General features: G+C 41.7%; 1 protein-coding gene across 2 annotated transcripts in view; it reads right to left on the bottom strand.

The window, feature by feature from the left end:
* Positions 1-12,319, bottom strand: part of SCUBE2 (signal peptide, CUB domain, EGF-like 2) — a 134,006-nt gene that overhangs the window by 13,688 nt on the left and 107,999 nt on the right. Inside the window, exon 13 of one of the 2 annotated variants that reach the window (XM_006872992.1) lies at positions 439-609. The exons of the other annotated variant lie outside the window; for it this stretch is intronic. Within the exon in view, the coding sequence (XP_006873054.1) occupies positions 439-609 (171 nt within the window). The remainder of the gene's footprint in view (positions 1-438; positions 610-12,319) is intronic. 2 annotated transcript variants of the gene reach the window in all.

Below are 12,319 nucleotides of genomic sequence, written 5' to 3' on the forward strand. Positions count from 1 at the left end.
CATTGAGAGATGACTCAGGTCTCAGAGTGTTACATATTTACAGAGAATAAAGCATGCAATTGACACATTTACACTTTCCCCCCGTCAATGTATTTTGGTGTGGTACTGTAGGATAAGCTCCGGACTACTAGCACAAGGTTGGCAGTTCAAACACACCAGCCACTCCTCAGAAGCCCTACAGGGCTGCTATGAGTCAGAAAGGACTCAATGGCATTTAACAACAAAGTATTCTGGTTCATCTTCATTTATTTGCTCAAGCATGTGCCAGGCACAGAACTTGGCACTGGAGCACTGAGAATGAACCCACTATGGTCCTTGCTCCTAGGAAGCCCATGGGCAGTGTCCATCCGCTGGAATCTTTGAGATACTACTTTAAGCTCCCGTCTAAACAATAACACTGGAGACTGGAGGAGTAAGAAGGGCAGACAACATCCTTACCTCCACATTCAGACACATTCCAGGCTTCTGGGGATTTCAGGGCTTCAGGATTTTCTGGTCTTGGACATGGTTCACATGCGATTTGTCCTTCCTCATTTTGGAAGGTTCCATTTGGACATAAAATGCAGCGTTCTTGTGCTCCATCATAATATGTCCCAGCCCTGCAACTGACTAGCCAGAGGGGAATTAGTCTGGTCAGTATAGGCACAGAAGTCAAGGAAGGAAGTTGCTCATGCCAGAGATGGGTACCCTGTACCCTGCTCCCCCAACTCCCGCCATGCAAACAACCTGAATCACAGATTGTGTACCAGCTCTCAGTTCCCTGTGTACACCCCTCCACCATGGTCCCTACTACCCACTGTGGGTTTGTCCATTTGTCCACCACTCTTCTGTCAGTTTGTCATGTTGTGTTGACTTGGGTGTTGGTATGATGCTGAAGGACTCCCGGTGTGGTGCTGTAGGATCAGCACTGGACTGTGAACCACAAGGTCAGCGGTTCAAACCTACCAGCTGCTCCTCAGAAACCCTATACAGGGTCGCTATGTGCTGGAACCAACTTGACGGCACTAACAACAACAACAACAACAACAACGATGCTGAAAGACTTCAAACATCAGCAGGGCCACCCATGGTGGACAGGTTTCAGCAGAGCTTCCAGACTAAGATAAACTAGGCAAAAGGGTCTGGTGATCTATTTAAAACAAAGAAAAAATTTTTTTTAAAGTACAGTGAAAACCTTCTGAATAACAGCACAACATTGTCTGATATAGTCCTGGAAGATGTGTCCCTCAGATTGGAAGGTATTCAAATACAACTGGGGAATAGTTGTTTCCTTAGAGTTGAGTTTAATGATGTAAGTGGATGGATTAAAGCTTTCCATCATATGCTGATAGAGCATAATTCAAAATATGGAGAAACAACTGCAAACATCCATTAATAATCATAAAATGGAATGTATGAAGTTTGAATCTAGAATGAATGTCAAAAATGAAATGGAAATTTCATTTGAAATTTGAAAATTGATAGACATTCGTAGTCATATGTGAACTGGAATGGACTAGCATCCACCATTTTTATTGGACAATCAGTGTGGTGCTGTAGGACAAGCACTGGACTGCAAACACAAGGTTGGCAGTTCAAACCCACCAGCTGCTCCTCAAGAACACTATACAGGGTCGTTATGAGTCGGAACCAACTTGACAGCACTTAACAATAACAAAATTGCATACTATGCTGGAAATGACACAATGAAGAGGAACGGCATCACTTTCATCATCAAAAAGAACATTGTAAGATCTATCCTGAAGTACAATACTGTCAAGAATAATAGCCACACATCTACATGGAAAACCAGTTAATAAGACTATTACTCAAATTTATCCTTTAACCACTAAAGAAAAAAAAGTCAAATTTTTACCAACTTTTGTAGTCTGAAGCTGATTAAACATGTAACAAGTTGCATTGATAATTACTGGATGATCAGAATGTGAAAGTTGGAAATAAAGAAGGATGCCGTTATTAAATGCTGTAGAGTTTGTTCTAACTCATAGTGACCCTATATAGGGTTTCTGAGGAATGGCTGGTGAGTTTGAACTGCCAACCTTGTGATTCAGATGACTTTGCAGTCCAATGCTTATCCTACAGTACCACACCAGGATGTTGTTGTTGTTGTTAGGTGCCATCGAATTGGTGCCGACCCATAGCGACCTTATGCACAGCAGAAAGAAACACAGCCCGATCCTGGGCCAACCTTACTATTGTTGCCTCACTTGAGTCCATTGATGCTGCCACTTGGCCAATCCATCTTACTGGGGGTCTTCCTCTTTTTCTCTGACCCTCCACCTTACCAAACATGATATCCTTATCCAGCGACTGGTCCCTCCTGACAATATGTCCAAAGTATGAGAAATGAAGTTTGGCCATCCTGGCCTCCAAGGAGCACTCTGGCTGCACTTCTTCCAACTTCATTGGAAAATATGCCCCAGGTGACAGAAATTACTCCAGAGACCACATGATAGAATTTTGCAAGATCAGGGACTTCTTCATTGCAAATACCTTTTTTCAACAACATAATGGCAACTATACCTTGCCAGATGCAATACATAGGAATCAAATAGACCATATCTGTGGAAAGAGATGATGGAGAAACTCAGTATAATCAGTCAGAACAAGGTCACGGGCTGACTGTGAAATAGACTATTCATTTCTCATATGCAAATTCAAGTGGAAGCTGAAGACAATTAAAAGAACTCCACAGGAGTCCAAATATGACCTTGAAGAGTCCCATCTGAATTTAGAGACCATCTCAAGAATACATTTGGTGAATTAAATACTAGTGACTGAAGACCAAATGAGTTGTGGGATGACATCAAGGTCATTAAAAAGACAGGAAAGAAAGAAAAGACCAAAATAGATATCAGAAGAGACTCTGAAACTTGGGTGGTTCAAGAAGACAAAGTAAAGTATTATAATGAAATGTGCAAAGAACTGGCATTAGAAAGCTCAAAGGGAAGAAGACGCTTGGCATTTCTCAAGCCACCCCTGGACTATGAAAAGACATCTGACTTTGTGGATCATAACAAATAATGAATAACATTGCAAAGAATGGTCTCTTAGTTATCTAGAGCTACCTAATAGAAGGAGTCCTGTTATGGTGCTGTAGGATAAGCACTGGACTGCTAACCACAAGGTTGGTGGTTCAAACCCACCAGCCGCTCCTCAGAAACTCTATTCAAGGTTGCTCTGAGTCAGAACTGACTAGACAGCACTTAACTACCACTATAATAGAAATACCATAATTGGGTGGTTTTAACAAACAGATTTATTCTCTCACAGTTTAGGGTGCTAAAAGTCCAAATACAGGGTGGCAGCTCTAGGGGAAGGCACTCTCTCTGTGTTGGCTCTCAGGGAAAACCCTTATATCTTTTCAATATCTGTGGGTCTGGCATTCTTTGGAGATCACCATGTCTTGACATTAACATTGCCTTGGGTCTAGGAAGTTCTCAGTGTAGGGATGTGCTCTGCTTCCAGTTCTTTCTTGGTGGGAATATGATGTCTCCTTCTCTGCTTGCTTCTCTCTTCTTTTATCTCTTGTAAGATAAAAGGTGATGAAGCCACACCCCAGGACATATCCCTTTGTATCAGATAAGACCTGTGACCTAAGGCAGGGTGTTGCATCACATCCTAATCCTGCTTCAGTAACCTAACAAACAACCTAATCTTTGTTGTTGCTAAATGCCATCTAATCCCATTTCAACTCACAGAGACCTATACCCTGTGTAGGGTTTCCAAGGAGCAGCTGCCTATCTAACTACTTTAACCCCAAGAAGCTCTAGTGGTTTAGTGGGTTATGCATTGGGCTGCTAATCACAAAGTCAGCAGTTTGAATCCACCAGCTGCTCTGTGGGAGAAAGAGGAGACCTTCTGCTCCATTTCAGAAATTTACAGCCTCAGAAACTCTATTAATCAGAATTGGTTAGATGGCAGTGAGTAATCCTGCCTTTTTAAACACACAGGACAATAGCATCAGATCACAAAATGGAGGATAACCACATTTCCTTGGCTAGACCACATTACCACAATACTGGGAATCATGGTCTAGCCAAGTTGACACATGTTTTGGGTGAACAAAATTCATTCTATGACATTAAATCCATGTTGGTTCCCAAAATTCACATCCTTGCCACATGTAAAACACTTTCACCTCATCATATCTTCTCCAAAGCCTTAAATCAACTCCAAGTTCAAATTCCATCCTAAGATTCTTCTCCATCTGTGAAATTCTGAAATCTATAATACAATGGTGCAATAAGCACAAGGTGGTTGTTGTTAGGTGTCATCGAGTCGGTACCGACTCATAGCAACCTTATTATGCACAACAGAACAAAACACTGCCTGGTCCTGCACCAACCTCACAATCGTTGCTACACTTGAGCCCATTGCTGCTGCCACTGTGCCAATCCATCTTGAAATGGGAGAAATTTGAAGAAAAGAAGGAATAATGAACACCAAGCAAGCAAAATCTCAGCAGAACAATTTACATATCTCTCAAGGATTGAAATGAATCTTCTGGTCTCTGAGACCATCTAGGCAATCGTCCCTCCCTCCAGACTCTGAGTGTTGGCCATGTTCTGGATTCTGGGTAGGAGCCCTGGGCTTTATCTCTACCTTCCAGGCCCACTGGGATGGCAACTCTGCTACCACTGCTTTGGGTGGCCCCATTCTCCTAGTACAGGTAAGTGGTGTCACTACTCTCTTGGCACCAGCAGGTCCCATTATTCTGCCCCTTGGGCACAGCAACTCCATTCCCTCAGTTTGGCCCAGCGGCTTTGACCCCATCCCTTGCCACTTGTGAGTTCATTCCCACACTACAAAACCAAGTTGAAGATCTGACTCTTGAAAAACTAGGAGCCGTGGCCCTACCCTTTGAGACTTCAGAGGTTGTGGCTCTACTCTTTGAGACTGACAAAGCTCTGTTTCTCATGCTTCTTGTCTCTTCAACTTTTTCTTCCTGATTCCTTAGCCTCTCAGTACCTTATCCCATTGGGCCTCTTGTTAGGATTTCTGAGGAGCAGCTGGTGAGTTCTTTAGCTCTACTGATAATGCCCTGGGTAGGAACCCTGGGTGAAAGGCACTGTACTTTGCCAGTAAGTCTCGACCTTAGGGTGCTCAGCAATCTTGCACCAGCTCCTTTGCCATGTCGGGCTGACCTTCTGGTTCTGCTGCTGCCATTTCTCTGCTGTTGCGTCTCACCACCTGTATGTATCTGGTATTATAGCTCTCCTTACTTTCTTCTGAGCCCTCACCAGAATTGTATTTGACATCCCTAATTCCATCAACAGTCTCTTCAAGGCATCTACGATTTTGCTATTGTTGTTAAGTGCCTTTGAGGCAGTTCTGACTCATAGCGACCCTGTGTAGGGTTTCTGAGGAGCAGCTGGGGAGCTTAAACCACCGACCTTGTGTTTCAAACTGACGGTAGTCCAGCGCATTAGCCCACAGCATCATACCAAGATTGCATAGGATTTTACTATTAGGTACCCCAAAGCTCTTTTAGCCTCTACTCATTACCCAATTCCAAAACCACTTCCACAATTTAGAGCAGTACTTCACTCCCAGAACCAAATTCTGTCTCAGCCATCTAGTGCTGTTGTAAAAGAGATGTAACAGGATAGCTTTAGCAAACAGAAATTTATTTTCTCAGTTTAGGAAACTTGAAGTCTAAATTCTAGGAGGTTTCCTTTCTCTGCTGACTTCTTTCAACATTTGTGAGCCCAACATTCCTTGGAGGTCTCCCTGTGCCTCAATATCAGTCTTTCCTTGTAACTATGAGAATGCCAAAACATTTCATTGTGTTCACGTGGAGCCTGTATGTAAATCAAGAAGCAGTTGTGCGAACAGAACAAGGGGATACTGCGCAGTTTAAAATCAGGAAAGGTGTGTGTCATGATTGTATCTTTTCACTGTTTATTCAATCTTTTTGCTGAGCAAATAATCTGCAAAGGTGAGCGATATGAAGAAGAATGCACCATCAAGACTGGAAGAAGACTTATTAACAATCTGAAATACTCAGACGACACAACCTTGCTTGCTGAAAGTGAACAGGACTTGAAGTATTTACGAGTGAAGATAAAAAGGCCATAGCCTTCTGTATGGATTACACCTCAACATAAAGAAAACAAAAATCTTCATGACTGGATCCATAAGCAACATTACAACAACTAGAGAAAAGGTTGCAGCTGTCCAGGATTTCATTTTACTTGGATCCACAATCAACACTCATGGAAGTAGCATGGAAGAAATCAAATGGCATATTGCATTGGGCAGATATGATGCAAAAGACCTCTTTAAAATGCTAAAATACAAAGATGTCACTTGAGGAGTAAGGTATACCTGAGCCAAGCCATGATATTTTCAATGGCCTCATATGCATACGAAAGCTAGATAATTAAGAAGACCAAAGAAGAACTGATTCATTTGAATTATGATGTTGGCAAAGAATATTGACTATGCCGTGGACTGTCAGAAGAATCAGCAAACCTGTCTTGGAAGTATAGCCATAATGCTCGGTAGGATGGTGAAACTTTGTCTTTGGACATTATCAGGAGGGTCCAGTACCTGAGGAAGGACATTATGCTTGGTAAAGTACAGTGTCAGCGAAAAAGAGAAAGACTCTCAATAAGATAAACTGACACAATAGCTGCCAACAATGGGTTCAAACATAGCAATGATGGTGAGGATGGCAAAGGACCAGGCAGTGTTTTGCTCTCTTTCTACATAGGATCATTCTGAGTTGGAATCAACCTGATAGCATTTACAGGCTTGTCATTCCTTAGACCATGAGCCCTGCTATTTGTGTCTTCAAAGAGTTCATGGTCTTGGGAAATTTTTATGTTGGACCTTGATGTGGTACTGTAGGATTAGTACTAGATTGCTAACTGTGCTAGCCATAAGGTTGGCATTTCAAACCTACCAGCTGCTCTCAGAAACCCAATACAAAGTTGCTATGAGGCAGAACCAATGTGATGACACACTTAATAACAACAATAATATTTGTATAACACAAGAACTTGATGGTTAAAGAGATACAAAAAATCCTGGCATATCCTATTTCATAGAGCCATTGTAAGTATTATAAAGATAAAAATCATTCATTAACATAGTCTCAGGCTGTGAAATCAGAGAGTACTGTGCTGGTAGCATCCTGGAAGGCTTCCTAGAGGAGGTCACATTAATGCTAAGCCTTGAAGGATGAGTAGGTTCTCCCCACATGAGAAACTGGCAAGTGGTATAAATATTCAAGAATGACATGTGGGAGGAGAAGGAAGAAAGGAAGGTGTTTGTGGCTAAATTTTAAAAATTCCTGAATGCCAGTTGTTTGGATTGTACTTTACACATAAAATGTAGCCACTGAAAGGGGAGGAATATGACCAGTTGCTGTGTTTTGAAAAGCTCACTCTGGAGGGTAATCTCAAGGACCCTATAGAGAAGCTCTTCAAAGCACCACATTTCATATTTATGGTCAGAGTAATATGTTTCCAGAAAAAAATAAGTATATTCATAACCTGTGCTTCTGATTAGATTTCTCGTGTTATTGAAATGTGGACTTATACCACATTTTAGGGTTTGAATGTGAAGAAAATATACTAAATTGAACTTGCTGGTATACATATCAAGCATCATCATTATCATCAACATTAAAATAACCTTTCTAGTGGCTGACATTGAGTACTTAAAATAATATCCTAGACACCATGCCCAAAGCTTTGCATATACTATTTTATTCACTCCTAAGGAGCTAGGTGCTCTGGTAGCGTAGTGGTTACGAATCGGGCTGCGAACCATAAGGTCAGCAGTTCAAAACTACCAGCTGCTCTATGGGAGAAAGATGAGGCTATCTACTCCTGTAAAGATTTACACCCTCGGAAACCCTGTACAACAGGGTCCCTTAACAACAACAAGGAGCTAGGTAGATACTATTATTAGCTCCATTTTACTGAAATAGAGACTTGTTGTTGTTGTTAAGTGCCGTTGAGTCGGTTCCGACCCATAGGGACCCTGTACAGGGTTTCCGAGGGTGTAAATCCTTACGGGAGTAGAAAGCCTCATCTTTCTCCCGCGGAGCGGCTGGTAGTTTCGAACTGCTGACCTTAAGGTTCACAGCCCCATTTGTAACCACTACGCTACCAGAGAGAGATTAAATAACTGAGCCAAAATCCCACTACTCATCTTTAAAATATACCCACATTAATACTACGAATTTTCAGATTCAGGAATTGGCAGGGGATGGGGGAGGTGGTCATTACCAAAAGAACAACAGTCTGAAGCACAACCCAGCACAATTCAGACTGTGACAAGGGTCCTCCATGGGGTACTCTTGTTGTTGTTGTTAAGTGCCATTGAGTCAGTTCTGACTTACAGCAACCCTGTACAGAGTTTCTGAAAACTGTAAATCTTTGTGGGAGCAGTTTTTTTTCCCTCAGAGAGATTGGTGTCCTTGAACTGTTAACCTTGTAGTTCACAGTCTAGTAGTGCTTACCCTACAGAGCCATGGTACTCTCTCCTGTGAAGGGTATTTAAATGGAACACATTCTCTTTTACTACTAAGGTGCTAAGAAATAGAAAAGAAAAAAATCGACCCATTACATGATAAAGTTAGCTAATTTATCTTTTGAATGTCTGTGAGGTGGGGATGTCTGTTTTCATCTCATCTTACAAATGCAATGTGCATATATTCTTTGGAGAATAAACATGACAAAAGTTATCTATTGCTGGTAATAAAAATGTCTTTAATTATTCACTCCATAATATTTTTTAAAAAATTGAGCCGTTTTGATCATTGTTATTGTTGTTGTGTGCCATTGAGTCAATTCCAAGTCATAGGGACCCTGTATAGGGTTTCTGAAAATGACTGTGGGTTTGAACTGCGGACCTTGCAGTTAGCAGTTCAGTGCTTACTCCACAGTGCCACACCAGGGCTCTTTTTGATCATATTGTTGTTAAGTGCCATTGGGCCAGTTCTGACTCATAGTGACTCCTGTATAGGGTTTCCGAGGAGTGGCTGGTGGGTTTGAACTTCCGACCATGTGATTACCAGTCCAGTGCTTATCCTACTCAAATATTACTTCTATAATTAAACACAATCAATAAAGTCTACACTGTAATATTGAAAACTTCATGCTCATTTTGGAGTCCTGGTGTGGCAGGCACTGTAGGATAAGCTTGGACAAGTTATCAACAGCCCCTTGGACACCCTATACAGGGTCAGTATGAGTCAGAACTGACTCAGCGGCACTTAACAAAAACAACAATACTTTCTTACGTTGTTTTGATTTTCTTTCTGAATATTTATGTGCTATTTTTATATAACTCAATGATATTTTGTAAAAACATAAAAATTAAAAGTGAGCCAAACTCTTGCTTTTTTGAAAAGTGACATTATTATGATGATGATGTATAAATCTGTAGCAGACAGAGCCTGTGATTTCAGACTTATTCCCAAAGTTCAGTCCTATTGGATAATGACTTCCATAATCACTCTGGCTCCAGCCCATCTCCCATGAAAAGCTGGACTTGATTATGTGCTAGGAATTCACAACTTTTTACTCTGTAACTCTCCTGACTATCCTAGTACCTACAGCAGGTCAGATCATGCCTCTAACAAGTACCTCTCCTGCAGATTGGTAGCAATAAAGAAAACCCAGCCGGCCAGTGGTCCTTCTAGCACAAACCATCTCCCAAAGTGGGATAGCTGTTCTCAGAATCCTCATTCACCTAAAGGGAAAGTGTCCATATGGTGAGAGCCAATTCCATAAAACCAGTTAATTATGACTTAGTGTCAGATCACCACGGTCTGTTCTTTCATTGTTCTGGCAGACGACTGCTCCGCTCCATATGTGGAAAAGACCAGACCTGGTTAGTTCTCGCTGAAAAAACCAAACAGGATGGAGTCCTGCTGCTCTGGAGTCCATGTATTGTATCAATGTTTAATGTGCTTGGTTGTTAACCCTAAGATTGGAGGTTCAAGGCCACTCAGAGACCCTGAGAGGAAAGGCCTGGTGATCTACTTCCTAAGAAAACCTGATGGAATAGTTTTACTCTGACACACACGGGGTCGCCATGAGACAAGACTGTCTTGATAGCATATTCACTCCTTAAAATTTCTAAACGTTACAGTTTGAGAGGTCTCACAGTATCCCACATCTGTTGACATTTCTCAAATGAGCAAAGGGCTGAAAAATGCCACTCAGGCCGCCCTGCTTTATGAAGGCATCAGTTCTTTTCTTCACAGGGAAAGTTTCACACAAACTTCTAACATCAAACTTTCCATTTTCCTTCCAGGGAGAAAGACCTACAGAAATCATTCATGCCAAGCACCCTCCACATAATTTTGTTTCTTTCACCAAGTGAAAATGAGCTAAATGCTAAAAAGCAACTCTCTGAAATGTTGTGAAGGGAGCTTGAATACAGCTCTTTGCAAATGTGCTGGAGATTTGGCCTGAAGAGACCTCAATCACACATTCCAGTTGGTTCTCTTTTCTCCTGGAGCAGCCAGCTTGTTTTGCTGCCCTACACAAAGGAGTCAATTGCTCCCAGAGCTCTTCACTATTGCAGCAAAGCTTTTGTGTGTCTTCAGTGACCATTAAAATCCCATTCTCAAATCTCACACAGCTGTTTTCTCTCCTCTTTAAAAAAAAATACTAGAAAGCTTTTCTGATGCAAAGGGGAGAGACCAGCAGGGACCAGTATTAATGGTGACAAAGAGACCTGAAGGCCAACCCCTTTCAGCATGGTGGCCTTTGAGTATTTCAGGCTATGGACAAACACTATGGTCTCTCTGTGGCTAAGACAGTGAACCTAATAAAAGGGGTCACTCTCTAGCATCTGACTGTTCTCTTCAGAATCACGCCCTGACTTCTGAAGAGCCACAAGCAGCCCACATGGGTTCCCAGGGAGTCCTGGAGTTCTCGCTTTGTTACAGCTCAGAGGCCATGGTGCCCCAGTCAGTTTTGTAATTCCAGGGTCCTGGTTTGAACCCCTTTTAAATGAGTGCTTTAAATAACAAGGAATAGCATGCCCTTGGGCTGAAGATTGGCTTCTCATGTCTGTTCAGGTTTTTGGTATATGCTTGGGTTTGCTGTTTGAAAACATTCCTACAATTGGGGCAGAGTGATGAGCCCCACTTGAAGCCATTCTTGCTGAGTTCTCAAAAGCATGTTCTCTTCTTGCCTAGTTAATGGGAACTGAGATTTCAGTTCCTTCAAAATGTCTTTTGCCTTCAATTTCAATATGCTCCCAAAGATTTGCCCTTTGCCCTCTTTAAAAAAAAAAAAAAAAAAAAAAATATATATATATATATATTTCAATGACCCTTAAGATTCATTTGCTCACTCAGTCAATAAATATTTATTGAGCATGGATTATGTGCTGGGAAGTGTTCTAGGAGCAGGAAATACCACGAGAAGAAGACAGATATGGCCCTGCCCTAATGGGGCTCTCTTTCTAGTGGAGAAGATGGACAATAAATGAGCAAACAAATAAAAACATAGTAGAAAGTTAAGTGGTTGAGTGTAATAAAGAGAAATAGAGCAGGGTAAGGAGCAGAACTTACGTGTATGCTATTTTAGAGGGATAGCCAGGAAAGGCTTCTCTGAGCAGAGATAAGAATGAAGACAACAGCCTTCCCATGGTGTTGACTAATAGCAAGAAAGTCAATATTGCAGAAGCATAGTGAAAGGAGGCAGGGTGATAGATGAATTTTAAAAAGCAAGCAAAGCCAAAGCATATAGGAGCTTGAAGTCATGATAAGGAAATTAGACCTTACTTAAGTGTGTTGGAGGTTTTGAACAGGGGAAATAACATGATCTGACTTACGTTTAAAGGGATCTCCTGGCTGTTTGGTTTGGCTCCTGTAAAGATTTACAGCCTTGGAAACCCTGTACAAGGTTGCTATGAGTTGGAACCGACTCCACAGCCACCACCTGGCTGTTTGGAGAACAGACTGAGGGCAGGCTAGATTAAGGAGAACAATTCAGAGTCTATTGCAAAAGACTAGACAAGAGATAACAACGGATTGATAAAGAGTAGTGATGATAGAGGAGGAGAAAATTGGTTGGATTCAGGTATAGTTTAAAGGCAGAGTATGACAGAAAGGAAGGAGCTCTGGTAGCGTAGTGGTTACGAATTGGGCTGCGAACTTTAAGGTCAGTGGTTCGAAACTACCAGCCGCTCCGCGGGAGAAAGATGAGGCTTTCTGAGACCGCAGACCTGATTTGGACTTTTAACCTCCAAAACTATGAGAAAATAAATGTGTTCTTTAAGGCCATGTGCTTTATGATGTTTTGTTATGGCAGGAAACTAAGACATGATAATGGAATGAGTG

This window comes from Chrysochloris asiatica, unplaced genomic scaffold, assembly GCF_000296735.1.
Source record: "Chrysochloris asiatica unplaced genomic scaffold, ChrAsi1.0 scaffold00219, whole genome shotgun sequence".
Lineage (NCBI taxonomy): Eukaryota > Metazoa > Chordata > Mammalia > Afrosoricida > Chrysochloridae > Chrysochloris > Chrysochloris asiatica.